We start from the raw sequence: 18,258 nt of genomic DNA on the forward strand, positions 1-18,258 counted from the left end.
GATTTTTCCTATGCCTTTGTGTTCGCGCGATCTGACTGATTGCTTTTCCGGCGCCATATTGTCCAGCCACGCCCAAGGCGTGTTGGCCACCAATTTCTATCATTGGAACGTGGCGATTGACAGGTACGACGAGAACGCCGATTGTCTCGGATTTATTGTCAGTTTTTCCAGTGATCCGAAAAGTCTTCTACACTGCAAGTGCGCATGGAATACTTAGCGGTGGAAGTCTTCCGTGCGGGATGGGAATTGTCAAGAGGTTTTAGTCCATTCGGGCGTAATTCAGATAAAAGGCTTTATATTCGATGCCTTCGTTCGTTCGGCCGGACGGTATTTGGTCGGTGAAAGCCGATTACCGCATTCCAGTGTTTAGGCGTACATACATATACGCGGGTACATCGATGGCCGCTACGTGTACACGTGTAGGTACACACGATGAGCCGGGTAAACCTTATTAGGTACTTGATTGCAAGTTGACGTCTGTCCCTGGGAAAAGTCAGACGAGGGTTAATTCGCCCCCGCGTCGACCCCTGATGTATGTACCTATCATAACTGTCCACCCTCACACTGTTACATCTATCGTGTAGTGGGGCCGAGAAATTTTTCTCGTATTTTTCATCCTTCCGCGTGAGCTGTATTTTGGATAAAATATACACACGTTTGTTAGGTACAGGGGTTGAAATTGTGGATTCACGAGAAAATTACAGTACCAATATCTAAGTGTTCACCGCAGTGGATGATTGACGGATTCTCGAGTCGCGGTCGGATCTGTAGCGAGCCCGGTAAATGTAGAAACATTTTTACCGCCGCACAATTCCTAAATATTGGCCGTCATCCATCTCGGACCCTCATCAAAAGGGTGACCCTCTACCCGGGCGTCCGTCGACTCCAGCAGCAACCCATCGGATTCTGGGTTCTCGCAAAGGTCAATGGCACCCGATTGGGGTCTGGTTATTATTATCGGTCAGACTCGTCAGGCTAGCCGGTCAATAAGCTGGTTTGCTTTTCAGACTAATGGCAGATTTTTCGATCAAGATCCCTAACTTCATTTCTCTCCGATTTTCCTCTCCGCCCAATTGCTTATGGGCTAGCGATACTACAGGGGCAAAAATAATCCCGTCGGGCAGAACGATCACGTCACAGTCGGAGATGATTGGCGATGACTCGTGATTGAAATTGTGCGTGATATGCGGTCCGTGAACGATACAACTACATTTAGTCTGAAACAAAGCGTCTGTTCGGTCTAATAGGAGATTAAATCTTATTTCCTGACGTTGAAATCTGGATTAACGATCTCGTTGCTCGTGTTGAACAAATTCTCACCCTGTTTGGTTCGATGCAGCCGACATGCCGCAACGATGAATTATTTGCATCTGGCGTCAAGTCCGCGTATAAACTTCCTGCTATTATTTTAAATCCAATAATATACACAGTGGATGGTATAATTAATGCATAATTGATGTGACGTACTCTAGTATTTTCAAATGAGCAGAAATGATTGTGCACACGCTTTTCTCTCAGAGCGATTATTTTTCTCTGCAGGTTTCCCCAAGCGCACGTATTACCGGGGACCAGTTCAGATATGTGCATATTTATAACGGTATAATACTCAATTTTTCGAATATTCAAGGAATACAGCGAAAAAAAAACCACTGCCTAACGGACTTTCGGTCACGTAGCGTAATTCCCATTCGATTATTTGTATATTCGTATAACGCGTCGCGCACGCTAAAACTGTTTTTCAAAATCGATTCATTATAATAATCACATCAGCTGATTGTAGCAGTTAATCGGGTTTAATTCCCTGTCCGATCAGTCGAACCACCTACCTACATCCTGTTAAGCACAAAACGTTTGGACCACTGTTCGTTGAATTCATCACGATGGATTTGCAACAAAATTTAATGCAGTCGAAAAAGAAAAAAAAAACTAACGTATCATTCTGACGCGTGAAGGACTTGGTTATAGCGGGGCTGCTGGGCTAACCATGTAGTGCCACTTGGGTTATAGCAATCGAATAAACCTGCATGCTACATGTTGTCCAACTCCGATTCACCCTTCTCATACATGCCTGACGCTTCTTCAGCAACAGATCTATGTTTAATGTTTATACATATACCGCCTGGCCTGGGGTGTAGCTACACCCTGTCACTCAATCGAACCGCATGCCAAATGAGCATGTGGGTCTGAGCATTGATATGAAAGTATGCGCCGTCAGACTTCGGGGGTACACATAGCTGGGTATAGACTCGTTAAAAAAGTGAGTACGTAGCGAAGTTTCACCGTGGAATTGAATAAAAACGGAGGATTTACGCTCGATTACGTGGCGTACGCGACGGCGACAAACAAAGTTGGTATACCGAAACTGAAACGGTGAAAAACACACAAAGGTATAGAGCACGTAACACGGGTATATTCTACTGAAAATAAAACGCATTCGACGAAACGTGTGTACGGATGGATCTAGATTATACATATGGAGATTACACGTGTACGTGTATGGATCTGGATTCCAATTTTGCACGCGTGGCAAAGAGAGAGATTGAATACAGTTCCGAAGCATGTAAGAAAGGAAGGGAGTAAAAGAATATTCGGGGAAAAGCACAAGCGAGAAGAGCGATACCTACGAGGTGAAGGGTGAACGGGATGAAGGGAAAGGGAAAGGGAAAGGGAGGACGAGGAGGAGGAGGGGGAGGGAAGGTATCGAGGGCAGCTGATATCGACTGGTGAGACTCATCCTCATCCTGTGCTCAACTTTGCAGGCAAAGAGAAAACGGCGAAACGCTATCTTCTGCGATATTCTCCGCACTTTCAGGGCGTCGCGACGCAGCCATCGTCGCGTCACCTGACCTCCTATCAGCATCTAGCGTCTCGGTCTACGAGGTTCCTTTGTTTACGCCATCGGAGCAGCGATAACAGTAATAATCGATCGTGGTCGAGTGGAAGAATTCTCTTCGAGGTAGTACGACATCGCCCCTGCAGCGAGTTGAGAAAACAATTTCTTGCTTTTTCTCACTCCCTTTTGAGCAATTATCACCCGATATGGATAAGTGCGCGGATATAGGTGCACAGAACCGAGTCGAAGCCGCGAGGATAACGAGGAGTGAAAAAAATTTACGACAAGTGCGGTATGTCGAACGAAGAAACCGTGAACGTCCAACTTGGGCATTCGTGTATGGCTTTGGTCTTGCGGGAGCTTGAGTAAGTAAGAATATTATTCTTTGGAAGGGAAAGTTTTATCGTTTTATCCTCGGAGGGAAAATGAAATACGAGAAACTATAGAAACCATTGAAAGTTCGATCTTACTATATATATATATATATATATTATATGTATATACACGCCTCTTGCGAGTTTTGTAATTATCCGTGGTGAGGACGAAAGCAAGACAGACTAACAATTTTAATTGCTCCCAATGGTGCGTGGTACGCTTTTATAGATATCGATGGAGAAAACATTTCCGAGCATTACAGTAATAACGATTGTGCTATTTTATTTCACTACGACTTCACGGCTTCAATGAATTGATAAATTACTATTCAACATTTTCATGCGATTCGTAGATACGAATATTGTTCCTGTTACATACAATATCTTCAATATTTACTCTATAAATTTACGCACGAATTTTGTATAAAAACCGTTATCTTTTTCGTCGGGTATAATGTGAAAGCTGCAAATTGTTCCTCACTAACTATTCCCAGTAGATTATTGACAACAGCTATTTTCAAACATCTCTGCTGTGTTGAGTCACGAACTATAATCAGCTGGTTTTTGTTTCGTTTTTTTTTCACTAATTTTAGTACCTAACGTAAAGCTTTTTCAGATCGGAACGAGGCTTGCAAACGTAAGAATAACGTGTCAGACTGATAACTTTTTGTCTAGCTTTAGAGCTTTCGCGTCTCCCTCGACCGCAGACAAAACACAGGTATATTCGTATAAGTACGTAAGCGTTCCGTCGATACTTTCCAGTCCCGTCATAAAGCTCACCCCCGACAGACAATTACTGTAATAATAATACGTAAAAGTTTTCGCGAAACTTTCAGGCCACGTGGTAAACTCCCCGACTGGGAAGGTAAAACGGGCGATTTGCTGAATACGTTCGACCACGTACATTTGCAATATATCTAACGTTGCCACCGAGATAATAATCTGAACCGGCTTAAGCGATGCCGAGCCGAAACTCGCAGGAAAGTATAAAAGGTACAAGCTGGACGTATAAGCATATTACTCGCAAATATCGTATAACAAGCTTACCCGGGATTGTAAGTTGGACAAGAATCGGTATTATCAATCACATCCGTACATGAGAGATCGAAATATAAATTGATAGAAATCTCTGTCACTTGAACGAACGCTACGCGATTCGCGTGACTCGGGAAGACCGTTAATTTTCACCTTATGCCCTTTTCACAAGGCTTCTTCAGCTTCAGCTTTTGCAGTGGTTGCAGAGCTGCGCACCTAGCAGATGGGTACAAGTGTAATATAAGATACCAATCCGGCCACTTCACAATATGCGCCTAGCCACCGAGCAACCCCCGACCACCCGCACCGCGTGCATAATGGATAGCAGCCGCGAAATGCCCCCTCATTTCAGTCGCTTTGCCGTTTTCCTTTTGTAACATCGATCTGCCGGCGTCTCAATAATTCAACGCGGGAACGGAGCAAGGCGTCCCCCTCCTTGCCCCGACCCCCCGTCCACCCTTCTTCTCCACCTTTCTCCCTGCTCCCTCTTTGCTGCGCCGCCACTCGCCCTAGTCGCCGACGTCGACGTCGACGACAACGCCTAGCGTCCACGCTTTGACCTCCCCGCCTCCCCGCCCCTCATACCTCATCCGGCAATCCTCATCCCCCTCCCGTCCCCCGTTCCGTTTCACCTTCCCTTGCTTCGCGGCATCGACAATACCGCCTGTCCAGGTGTCACTGCCAGATATACCGTGATAACAATTAAACCTCCGCTTGTTGCAGGATGAAAAAAATAAGTGATGTAAAGAAAAATAGGGGAAAGAAATATGGATATATGAGTGCGTGTGTATGTAATATGTATTAATATATATTACGAAATGCAATTGCCGAGAGTAGGGGCAGGGGGGGGGGGGGGGGAGAGGAGGTTCCGTATAACAACGATGTACAAATACATGAGTGAAATGGGGAAAGGAAAAGAATTCCGACGTAATTTCCTCCCTTCAGAATACTGCAAATCGTACCTTCAAATTTATATCAAGTTAAATTCTGAAAGGCGTAATAACAGTATAATAATAGTCATAATAATGATAATAATAATAATAATGAATGAGGTGTAATGAAAGAAGGTTAAAAGTGAACTCGGTACCGTTACAAGTTGAAAAACGGGAATTTGCTTCGTGAACGAGATTCGGTTTCGTAATTTCTGAAAGTGTAGCAACTACCTTGGGGCTAAATGGGTTGGCGTGGTTTGATTCGACGTTACGTAATTAGACTGTACAGCCGTACGAAGAAATGAAAAATGTCGAGGCGGAAAAAAAGGAAAAAAAGAATCGGATAACGAATCAAATACAAGACGGGAAAATATGAATATAAATAAAATCAACTTTGCTCTGATGTATATTTTTATAATCAAAGTTTTCAAATGCAGACGTTACCTTCTACTCGCGGGAAAATAATGCGAGAGAAAAATAAAATGGAGAACATTGTTTCTCACTTTTTTTTCTCACAAGTCATTTAAATTAAATCCCACTGAATTGAAAACTGTCAGTTCTCTCTCATTTTCCTCTCTGTTTAAAAATATATTCAGCTTTGGTGAGCTAATTATTTAAAACAGCATCACGCTTCCACCAACAAATTAATCAGTGACAAGCCTTGCACTAGGAGGAAAAAAGAGAGAGAGAGAAAAAAACCACAAAAAAATTACGATCGACAACGAAAGGAACTAGAGAGAAGATGTTGACAAAAAAAATAGCCATTTTCAATCAATCGCATCACCGGTGCGAATCTATTCGGAAAAGGAAAGAGTTTGTAAATTAATTAGGTTAAGCTCTCGTCTCCTCTCTTCCCTTCCATCCCTTAGTCGGTTGGATATTGGCTATAAATAATGGAATTATGTAACTACGTTGGAACCGAGGGAGGACAAAGACCGTTTCGCTTCGTCCCCGCGCCTTATCCCCTTGTTCACGAGGCGCCCACCTTCAATTTCTATCCCTCTCGTACACTACTAGGCACTACTTACCGCGTTCGCCTGTCCTGCCCTATATGCCAATACATTATAGGTACCCTCGCATGGAAATGTGCGTATGTATACACGCGCACATACTGTATATTTTACACGTATACTCGCATGCTTTATAAATATACATGTATAGGCATTGTGCGAAAGGGGTTACTAGATCCTGCATCTGACAAAGACCGGGAATAAAGCAGCGTTACGTTCACCGATTGCTCGCGATTAAAAATTTATCCAACTCGGAGGAAAAAAACTGCTTTACCAAAGACCTACAACTGCCACTCATACGCGTCAACGCAAGGTCTTTACCCTTGAATAAATATTTCCTTCCCCGAGTGCGTTTATCGTTTATCTTGTTGTTAGTAGTATTGGAAATAACGTGTAGATGAAATTTTTAAATGAAACTCTTGCGTCAGAATTATGTGCGGACATAAAATTAAGTATTTTTGATTTTTGTGATTATCGTATTCACGCTCAAGCTTTTTAGCCATCGCAACTTGGTGACATTGTACCGATGATACACCATCGAAATTTTCAAGCGCTGGCTGATTTGTTGTGATTGTAAGAAAAAAATAACAATTTGGTGAATTTACGTAAAGATTTTTTTAGCACATCCGTGTCTCGAATCAGTTTTTTAATTTAATATGTATCTTTTGGGACATTGGAAAGGATTTTTAAAATCAAAATGACGGATAGGAAGCCATCTCAATTTTACCGAAAGTTCAAGTTAAAATTAGATCACTCTGTCATCGGTTAAATGCTACTTACAAAGTTAGGTAAGAGGCTTACCTCTTAACAAAGCACGTTAGTGAAGTATCGACGTTATGTACTGCCTTATAAGAAGGACTCTCCAACGTCGATGTGAAAATAAACTTTGCCAATTGAATATTTTTAAACGGATCATCAGTCTACCGTGAGCTTGTCTTTCACGTTTCCGTTCGATTCCCCAAGAACGTATTCTTCCATAAATGAGCGTAAGTAGACTAATAACCGGTTCGACAGAACGGCTTTACAGGCCGTTGCCTCAGTCTTTTTTGATTGACCTGAAGCATGCGCGATACAGTTCTTTGAACCTCTTCCGTACGTCGTCGTTAAATTTAAGTCACTTATCGTGCTCGCACAATAATTACCGTGCATTATTTGTATCTGGTTGGTAAAATATCGATAAAGACTGAAAGTGAAATTCAGTCACTGGTATTCGTTTTTAAATTGTTTCGAAAAATTGTTAAAAAAACTTCCTTTGGGTCTATCATATGAAAATTGAAGGAAAATAATTTCAGTTTAAAGCGGTGTCACCTCTTTGTTTCACGCATCTTTGAACTATACCGAAAAATAAAAATCTTAACTCGGGGAAACATCTTTTGTTAATTAAAACACGGTGACGATTTTTGAGTTGCATACGCGGATGGTTTCGCGTGATTTTCTCGTTGGTTTGATATTTTTGTGATACCGAGGGTCGTTGAACTCTCCCTGGGAGCCCGCTGCCTAACTCAACCTTTTAACACACCTGGTGCAATCTAATCGAGTCCCCTTCCCAGTTTACCTTTTGCCCTCGACGCTCGCGAGTCTCGTGCACCCTTCAGACGTATGTTATTCTTTTGTTCATATAACCAGCACTGTACCCACTCGCCATATTTCAACTATATGTACACGAAATGTTCATGACGAATTCTCCGGTCTTGACCCAACGAACTAACGAACCTAGGGAAATTTTTGCTGTGTACTTAACATTGAATTCTGAAAGCCGAACCGACCAAGCGGCACATCATGAAATATGAAAAAATTAACCGGCGGTAATTGATCGGTGAAAATTCATAATGCGTTGGTGGACAACGAACGTGAATCAGATCGATAATTCCACGAAATCGTGTGCTAGTGAATCCCGTCTGATAGGAAGCCCTGCAGCTGTTAACGGACTGGGTATTGAAATAACCAGCTGATTGCGTGTGGATGCCTGATGACCGATGCGTAGAGGGTGAGCTAGAGTATGCGATGTCAGGGTGTAGAAGAAAGAATGTTATGAAAGAAGGGATGGAGAGAAAGAAAATGAAACGTGAACGAGAGACGGGCTGACCGTTCGTTCTCTTCGTTGATTCAAGCTCTCGAAGATTATATCCGGAAGTATCGGAACGTACTTCTACTCCGTTTCCAAAGGGTGAGTATTTCTGAAATCTGAAACTGATCCTCGGCCCTAGGTGCTTCAATTACAGCGTTTACGAGCTCGAGAGAGCGTAGCGCCGCGTACGGCTGTGAAAAATGACGAAGAAGAAACTCGGCGATATTGAGAGGAAGGAGCGGAGTCGCAAAGGTGATATGATATGCTCGGTGCAGGGACGGTCGGGGAAAGTGGAGGAACGAAGGGACGGAGCGGGGAGAGATCTCGGAGTGTAAGAGGGTCGTGTACGTGGCACCCGAGGGCTGCTAATCGCGGACCTAGAGACCGGGGCGACCAGGGCGTCCAGGGGTTGCCATGGAGGGTTGCTGCGCACCCACTGTTACATCCGTAGCTTCTCTCGCCGCTCCGTGCTTTCCTAGATACGGGGGTGAAACAAGTCGATATCCCAGGACCAACCACGGCGTTGATCAACAGCTGATGACAAGCCAGCGGTCGCGTGTTCACCGCCGACTAGTTTACTTCGGATCCAGCATCGCATGCTGCAATCGAATCCACCTACGTGCGATTAAACCAACTTCCTCGTTAAACTCCGCCTACAGACCAGAGACTCGGATCGGACTGTTCAAAGATCGCCAGGGTGGTGTTGGAGTGGTTTTATACACTTCGCCGTCAGAAATTATTCGTGCAGTTGCGAGTACTGAGAAATCAGACTTCTCATGCTCAGCATGAAAGCCTTAACAACGTTGGGGATATAATTTCATTTAGAGAATTTGGGACGTTGTTGCTTTATACTTTTCAGAAAATTTGTTATTTGCATTCTCTGTGACTTGGTTGTGGATCTCATTCGTTTAACGATGACGATCGATTGGTTCTACGCGCGCGCCTTGAGGAGAGTGAATTCTTTCAACAAGGGAAAGGCCGACTTTTTAGGAACTTTGATGATGTAACGTTCTCACACGGGTGTAGAATGCAGCTCGTTGAGCTCATCGTTGCATATTATGTCATTGTGCCAAAGGATTCCAATAGCTGGCGACAAAACCCGTTCGACTACCCAGTGAGTTTGATAAAAGGATGGCACATTGGGTAGGTATACCCGTTTAAAAACACCAATCAACCTGCATGATGCAGTGTTCTGCTTCTGTTCCTCGTCAAATGATGAACAAAGGGAATTCTCTCGGTCCCTTCGCCCCTCGTCGAATTTAGCAGATTCTGTATATCTGGCACGAAAGAAAGCTTCTTCCGTGTCAAGGGGAACGAGGACGCGAATGGAGTAGAAGAAAATTCTTAGTGTATAAAGAAAGCGGACCCCTGATCCTCGGCAAAGGCCCGATAAGCTCCGCGTCAGGCCCCGTTTCCTCTTCGCTTTCCCAGCAGCACCGCCGACCGCGAAGCAGCGAGCTAGCATTTCGCGCGTTTGATTGGTCGGTACGAGCTCCGGTCTATCAATACGGGGAGCGCGCGAGGGTGCGTGGGCTTCCTCGCAGGGTGCGTAGCAAAGAGGGGAAATTCGTAGGGGATAAGAGAGGAGAGAGAGTGAGAGCGGGGTTTCGAGGGAGAGCCTGGGGGAGCGTGGAAAGAAGGGTGAGGGGTGCGCGCGGCATGGGCGGCGAGGGAAGCGAGCGGGGGGAGGGGGGATGAGGGGATGATGGGCAGGGGGAAGGGGGAAGGGAGCGAGAACTAGAGGGTGCGTATAAAGCTCGGGCAGCAGTCGCGGACGAACTGCGTTGGGGGTTTTGTCTATAGCTCTCGGAGCTCTGTTCAATTTCATTCGGTAAACAGTAGCAGCGTTGGCTGGGACAGTCTCTCGCCTCGGTTATACAGCGTCGCGGATTTCTCCATCTCTACAAATACGTTTCGCCAAAACCCGAACCGAACCATACCGAATCTCCCCCTCACCACCCCACCCCGACATCCCTCACCCAATAGTTAAACCCGTATACACTGAAACACACGTATGTATTGTATGCGTGTGTACACCTCAATGTAGGTACACGATACAACAAACTTGACGCGACTCTATCAAAAGTAAACCGAATTTTTACCGAACTCGTAATCTACGCACCCCGCAGATACTCGTCATTCGTTTCTCCACCAGTTTCGTCCTCTCAGTCCCGCGTTAAACGGGAACGCGTTGATAATACTCGCGGTTGATGTTATTGTTTTTATTAATAAAATAATTAAATAAAAAGAAATTGTTGACATGGATTGATAGTTTGACTATTGCAAGAAGAGGAAAAAGGGAGCTGAAGAATTAAATATCCGACTTAAACATTCCAACTTATTTTTAATAAAGTTTACGACCTACATATCTCTGTGAAACTGTACTATGTATGGTACATACACATGTATATAAATAGATAAAAAAAAGAAAGTATATTATCTCGGATGTTCAATGAAATATAGTATTGAAGTGTAAAAAATAAGATTGTTTTACGTCGGTACGTTTTGCCACGGAAGTTTAAAAAATTTTTTAGATACGAAGTTGTATTGAATATAATCTTTCTCGACGGTACCAATGGTTCATATTATGGAGGTGGTGCCGTCGCACCGAAACGACTTTCACATGGTGAGTGTGCACACAGTTTACCATCATCATCGCAATTTTTACTATCTCCAATTATCTTCGATGTGTCATACACCGGATTCCGGATCCACTTCGACCAACCAGAAAGTAGGAGATTTGGTTAAAAACGATCAATTTAATTTTCCTGGGAGAATCAAAGGACGATATCATTTCTGATAGGCGGGAGACCGAATCGCGGGTGCAAATAATTTTCGTGATCCTGCTTAAATTAACGCGGGTACGCATCTGGAATCTGTAAAGGGTGTTTTAGTCGGACGGAGCGACGACGGGACGATGTATACGGTTTATTCTCGTAACAAGTTTGTGTTTATAATGCATACACGGTGACGTGCCGTTCACGCATGCATCGCGCATTCGAGTGCAGGAGTCGAGCTGGCTCACCATGACGCGCCCCGGTCGTCGCACCCCGTTGCACCCGCTCTCGATGGGAAAAACAGCTGCTTTAATGCGCCCGTGGTTTTTATGTTAGTCAGCGCTTGGCGTTTGGGGGAGGCGCAAACTTCCCACCCCATGATCCACGATTGGATGATGACAGGATTGGTGAAACAATTGACAAAATTGCCCCAAGATCCCGACATCGCGATATCCTCGCGTATTTTCGAAAACTGAAAATTGTTTGTTCGGTAAAAACTATTTGTTTCTCTCTTTTTCTTGTTTTTTTTTTTTTTTAGGACGGTAAGACTGGACCGAATCATATGATTCGAGTCTTTTTAATACCGATATGAGAGACATGCTAATACGGTTAACAGAGCCGCAGCCCGTTGCGAAACATATTTTATCCTCCCTCTGTTATTCGTCCCCCGGTATAAAATTTATATTCCATGAGCATTAATCTTTCAGTTTCACCGTGTTTAAATTTATTCACTTGGCCTAAATTTTGCTCGCATTTCTCGCTCGCGGTCGGTGTATAATATCTCGGAGAGTGAGGTAGAGTGAGAGGAGTGGCTGATTTCGTCTCTGGGAAACTCGCGTGCATAATATAATGTCCCCGAACTTTCGGGCAATACAATTATACAAAATAGGCGGTACGGTGGTGAAACAGCTTGCGCGTACCAAAAGTGAACGCCGCGGCGCGTCTTTCTCCCTCTCTCTAAATCTATTATCTATCCACGAAGGAACCGGGATACGCCATGCCTGCCTCCAAGAATACATCCGGCGTCTGCAAGAGGCTCCGCATGCCGAGGGCAGTCGGGCATGCACTCGATCCGGGATCAATTGGGGTCCGCTTTTTTCGCCCGGAGATTCATGGTGCCGGGTCGGGGAAGATTGTCCATAAATCTTATCCCAGTTGAGAACGCGCGGGTTCCGTATTTCGCAAAATAAAGCTCGAAAGTTTTTTTTTTTTTTTTTTTTCAGGGAAATTCTCGAGCCGCGGAGCGACTTTAAGCGAGCGAAATTTTTAAGGGTGGATTTAAGTAACGGCTGCAAGCAACAACGTTATAAGGTATACGCCTATATTCTCGCAACAGTGATCATCGTGCCATCCGGCACAACGTCCAAGGCCATTTCAAACACGTGACAGGTTCTCACATGGCGGCCGGCGGTGAGCCGTGTGTTGATGTAGAGCAGTGCATCAATTAATGCGGCGACAGACGCGCGAATGTGTCTCCGCATAACGGCGCCAGGTCTGGTCACTCGCCCCCGCACCTGCAATCCAGGCCCCTCTGTATATGTGTATAATACCGTATTCGCCACATACGCCACAGATGGCATTTACATCCTGGGACCATCAATTCGCCGGTCCTCTCTCTCTCTCTATCTCTCTCTCTCTCTCTCTCGCTCTCTCTCTCTCTCTCTCTCTCTGACGTCCAAGTCTCGCCTCGACGCCGCGTACGTTGCCCCCGCTGCTATTACCCGCGAAACTTCCACCTCAACGCGAGTTATTTCGACTTTACGAGCTCGAGATATCCGCCATCGCGTAATTCCCGCCACTTGCCCGACACCCTCTGCCTCACCCTCAAACCTACGACGTATACCTACGAATCGCGTGCCTACTCCTTATACGCAGGTGAGAAATAGAAAATTATCACCCCCGCGCTGAAGTCGAATAATTGGTTCCGTTTTAGAGGGTTACTCGAGGACTGCTTCCAGGGTTGGGGGAAAATCGGTAATCGCGAATCACGCGATACGGAAAAATGCTTGTGACAAACAAATATGGCAGTGATTGAAACTGCAGTTCTGTGAACTTTTAGCGCAACGTGTAATGCACATCAATATTTCATGACAATGAAGAATCTGATGATACAGAAATTGATATAAAAGATTCAAGTAACCTTTCTCCGCACTTAATCATCTTTTAATAAACATGCATGTTTGCACATTTCTGCACGAGGCATGACCGAACTTGCAGGGAATTGAATAGCAGTTATTATTTTTCAAAAACCAGGAGAGTGGTGATTTTCAAATCGAAAGTAACAAAGTTTTAAAAAGTTTCCACTTGAATAGGTTACCTTACACGATTTCTCATACTAAATCACAATTCAGTTCCAAGTCCTGACAAAATGTAGTGATTTATAGTTTTTTATGCTACAATAACGAACACGCGGCTGTTGCAACACAAGAATGAAATGTAAGACACTCTGCTTTGCGGTGATGCCAAAATGAAACAGTCAGCGTAGTCAAAGCCACATAATTTAAGAAAGATCTGACTTAGAGATACACGCTTTTCGGATGTTATCGCGATGCCGGAACAACTCGATCTCAACAACTGCGTACAATTATTCAACAAATTTGTAATGCAGCGATTTAGGGATTGTGAAGAACGAAATTACGCAGGCGAAGGGCCGCGCCGAATCCCCTGGAAGCTCAAAGCAAAGCGAAGTTCCAACCCCACTGGCGTTATATTTACGGAACACGCCTGCCAACAACACGTGTGCTGTGGGCTTTCAAATTACACCTTTGCCACCAGTTTATTCGTTTACAAAATGATCAGATAACACGTGCCCAATAAATAGAAAACGCCGCTTTGAACGGGCGAGAATACCTGGTAGGGTGAAAAATACCAGAGAGAAATTCTCAACGATTCATTCTCTTCCATGTCCTTCAAGTTCTTCGTTACATCGTGCATTTCGAATTACTAAAAGAGATCAATTGACGTATCTTACTCTCCTATCAGCGCGAAGGAGGAAATGATTTTTTTTTAAACCTGCCATTATCCCCCGTTTCGCACCCTCTGCACAAAGAATATGTTTCGCTCGATGTGTCTGGTTATCCAATTCAATTTCGCAAAGGAAACAGCCTCGGCGATGAAATATTGCTGCAAGATTATACAAGTCACGCGTGATAGATTATAAACGTCTGTGAGTTTATCGATGCGACTCTGCTCGATGAAATCAGAGTTCGAGCATCGGCATAACTCGTGTGTGGTTTTTACCACTCTGATCAGGGTGTGCAATGCCGGCGAAATACTTGATTCCGCCCGTTATCGGGAGGAAAGGCAAGTGTACACAGCCCCTGCATTCCGGCGAATTTTATGCCCTTCGTAAAACATCGAGTCGTTACGTATCCTTAATAAAAATAAAAGTAACAAAAATACAGCGTGACAAGTTATTTTCGAACGATCTTCCGAGGGTTCGATATCATACCTTCCCTCTCCGATCTTATATACATATATTACACGCCACTTGAAAAGTATCGTAAAATTGGACGCCTACCCGGGAGCTTAAAGTTCGGAGCAGCTAGTTGAGCTTTGGACACGCAATTACCCGCCGTTAATTATACTCCGTCGAAGGGGGCTTATACCAGCCCTGACAGTAATTCAAACGAAGTTTGACTCCACCGATTCCTCCGAACCGATGGGACGATGTCCCCTGTATATACGTACACCCGGATCAAGATCAACGTCAAATTCTCTTCTTTTCCAATTAATTTTTCCAAGAATACTGGAAATCCCAAAGTCAGCTCAACGCGAGTCAGCGTAATACAACGCAAGGCGGTCTTTGGGTTAACCTCTGGCGTTTTTAATTCCCGGCATCCTTCGTGAATATCTACCGCTCGAATCACCGATGAAGCGCTCAACGCTCGGCCGTCATTGGCACCCCTTGCAGGAGGATGATATTACGGGTTAATCAAGTAACGAAATGCGTCGGCACCGGATACCGTCGCCGCCTCCATAAATCATGGTGGTCGCCGTGGACGAGCGGAGAGTGTTGGGGCCAACCCTCATCTCCAATCAGTACATTGATTGCAGTTGGGTACAGTCAGGCAACGGCGAGCAGGTCAAATACCGAGGCCCCACTCACCGCTCGACCCAGGCATGATAGCTTATTCAATTTCCGAAGCGACATTCGCCATTCAATTTGGCGGTTATCAACGCGCGCGGAGTCTGTATCTGGATTTTGCACCGTATTCAGAGGGCAGCGAGCACCCCCCGCCACCCTCGAGGCACCATCGCGTTAAGAACCTAAGAGCCAGTCAACCGTGCTCCCCATTTTTTCTACTTTCATCCCCTTCGGCGTTCCGCTGGTAACGGTCGGCGGAGCGATCTTTTCTGAAAAATTGGCACAAATTTTCGGCAGCGGGAGAGGAATCGTTTCGCACAGTTTCCGTTGCGCGCACCGTCGAAGGGCTAAACGAGGATCGGATTTTGGTGTTTCTTCCATTCTGCTGCGGGTTCGTGGAACGTTCGATGCAACTGAACGACCAACTCATCTGCAGCAGCGATATAACTACGAGCGAGGAGAGCGACGCGCAGACGTTGGCTATCATTTCGCATCTCCCCTTGGTGGCATGCTTTCCCGCAGTGTACATAGATAATCGAGCTTAATTAATTGCTCGGGATATGCGCTCGGGGCTTGGCAAACACATTTACTTATTACCATCCATCTTGAGTGGTGTCTCTCCGAGGAATCGATTTTCTAAGTGCATGTACTCCCCGACGACGACCGAGGCCAACGTATGATTATAATTATCTTTGGATTGCACGTGGCATATTCCTCTAATCTCGTGTATACCTACAACTACCTTAGGTATACTCCAGTCTCGGTATATTATATTATTTGCCAGGTTATTGCGATAGACCGTTCGATTTTGAGGGTCCGCGCACCTTTGACGGGGGAAAACTTTTGGAAAGAAAACGAATCCTCGTACGTTTCAACAGAATTTTATTACAATTTGATCTTTGAATGGAAGAAAATTTATTCAAGTTTGATTTAACAGAGAAACCGAAATTAATTGTGTCATTTTTTGTTTTCATTGTGGCTTCAAAACTAAAACAATGTAACGTCATCTGTTAGGTATATTCCAACATCGGTGAAATTCGATTGCCCGTAACATCCGCGATTACCTTTTTTTTTTAAATTAAAAACGAAAAATGCTACATGATTATTTCGTGTTTAAAGACTCAAATACACTTATCATATATTACTCGTTGCAATTAGTTCATCTAATTTAATCTGTATCCTGCAGAGAAAAAATATCTCATCCTTGTGATTTTATCCAATTTCAAGACTATCGATATGCAAAACTTCGCGACCATCTCAAGGTTACCACAATAGGCATGAAGAATGTTTAACACTGTCTAACGAGTATCCGTTACCTGATTCTCTCAAATTTGTTTCTCATTCTCGTTTATAATGTTCGATACGAACATGCTGTACAGTTACACTTAAAGTATTTCAAACAAAATTGTAAAATTTCGTTCAAAAGTAATCAAACTTTTATAACGCTCAACGTGTACTCAGAAAGAGAATCTTCTTTGACCTTGTCGCAATGAGTTTTAAATTCCATTTGTTTTTAAGTACGAGCCTCCTAAGACCCACTAAATTTCAACAGTGTAAGCTATCCTTGTCACTGATATCGCTGGACAGATATTTATTTCATCCTTCGATACCGTTCTTGGCACTTCCTTAAAACGTACCCATATTTACTCTTACTTAGCCCAGGACTTAGGGCGGAAATAAAAATCTTAATCTGGATTGTCGCGCAACTGTAATTTGGAAAAGTCTAACGGAGTCAAAAAAATAGACAGAACGGACGTCATTGCAGGGTGATGCATTCGTCGCTGACCCGAGGAACGAGGAGGCCAGAGGGCGGCGATATCTCACTTCCTGTATCTATACGGACAGCCGAGTTGCCTTGACGACGTGACAACAACACGCGACTAATGGCCAGTAATCGAGTCAAAGTTTAATTTCCTGAAGCGACAAGGGTAACCTGTGTTTGAAGTCGCCTCCTCCGTTAGGACTGACTAGCGTCTGCAGATGACAGTGTGCGTTCGAAGCAAAGTCATTACACACTCCTCGGAGAATTAACCGTCCACTCGACCAACGTTCCGAGCGCTTGGAAATTGTCTGAAAAACGTTCAGTTTATTAACAAACACTCTGACGTCTCTTTTGATTCCCGGACATTTCGCGTGTGTGCTTCAGGTGCTTAGACATACGTGTAGGTATAACTGGCACAGAAGCCCGGAAGATATCCCGCAGCGGAGAAGAGTTGGGAAAGTTAGTTGTCCCTTGTCAAGCCGACAGGGATGTTCGAAAAGTTGGCCCGCCTCCTGCATCGTTAGGCGTCTGCGTCGTATTTCACGAACTGTCTATCGGGGGACGGACTGTAAAAACAAACGCTGTATAAAGTGCCGAGGGGTTCTGCAAAACTCGGTCGAGTCATAAAGTGGCACAAAAATAACGCCGTTTGGTCGAATTTTTTTTTCCCCCCTTTCACTCCCATTCTCCTCGTCCCCGCGCCACGTGTATATATTTTTTCCCCGTTTCTATTTTCCCGCTTTATCAGACGACCACTCAACTTCCGTTACTCAACTCGCCATTAGGCATCGATCTGTCCGGAGTTTGAGGGACAGCAAAACGAGGTCTGCTTATTATTTTTCCCCCTCGATTACTCAATCCCTAGGACACAGGTACGTACGTAAAAACTCGTTCCGCGCCCGACACACCTGCAGATGTAATCCGTTCGTCGCAATTAATTTCAACGCTTAATCTGTCGGTCGAGGTCTCGCGTACGTCCGCAAAAATCGGTGAAATACCAACCCTCTCGTTTTACCACCAATATCGGAGTCGGGTCGGGGATGATAAGAAAAACGAGCCCGAAAGAGATAAAGAGGAAGAGGGAGAGAGACAAGGATGGAAGGGGAGGGAGAGCGAGGATTCGGAGGAAGAATAAGAGAGCCGAGGGTGAAACACGGCGGGCCAAGAAACAGCGCGGTGCGGTGGGTGGGCCTCGAACCTAAAAGGATATCGCGGCGAGGCGGTGTCCCTAGCGTCATGAATCATGCATCGACGCCCCTCGGAGGCCCCGCGGCCGAACCGGAACAGCTCGCGAATAACGCATCCCGCTCCCCGTATCTCAAATAAACAATGTTATTTGTACACGTCCCGCTTCCGCGTCCCGCCCCGTTCCGTTCCGTT

General features: G+C 44.8%; 1 protein-coding gene across 13 annotated transcripts in view; it reads left to right on the plus strand.

Annotated features, from left to right (window-relative positions):
- LOC124177183 (CUGBP Elav-like family member 4) overlaps positions 1-18,258 on the plus strand; it is a 528,908-nt gene that overhangs the window by 443,853 nt on the left and 66,797 nt on the right. For 2 of the 13 annotated variants that reach the window (XM_046559298.1, XM_046559290.1), the window contains exon 1: positions 10,038-10,878. The exons of the other annotated variants lie outside the window; for them this stretch is intronic. Coding sequence is in view for 1 of the 2 variants with exons in the window: in XM_046559290.1 (XP_046415246.1) it covers positions 10,828-10,878 (51 nt within the window). In the remaining variant the exon portion in view is untranslated. Of the gene's footprint in view, positions 1-10,037; positions 10,879-18,258 lie in introns of those variants that run through there. 13 annotated transcript variants of the gene reach the window in all.

The sequence above is a fragment of the Neodiprion fabricii genome, chromosome 3 (assembly GCF_021155785.1).
Source record: "Neodiprion fabricii isolate iyNeoFabr1 chromosome 3, iyNeoFabr1.1, whole genome shotgun sequence".
NCBI classification, from domain to species: domain Eukaryota; kingdom Metazoa; phylum Arthropoda; class Insecta; order Hymenoptera; family Diprionidae; genus Neodiprion; species Neodiprion fabricii.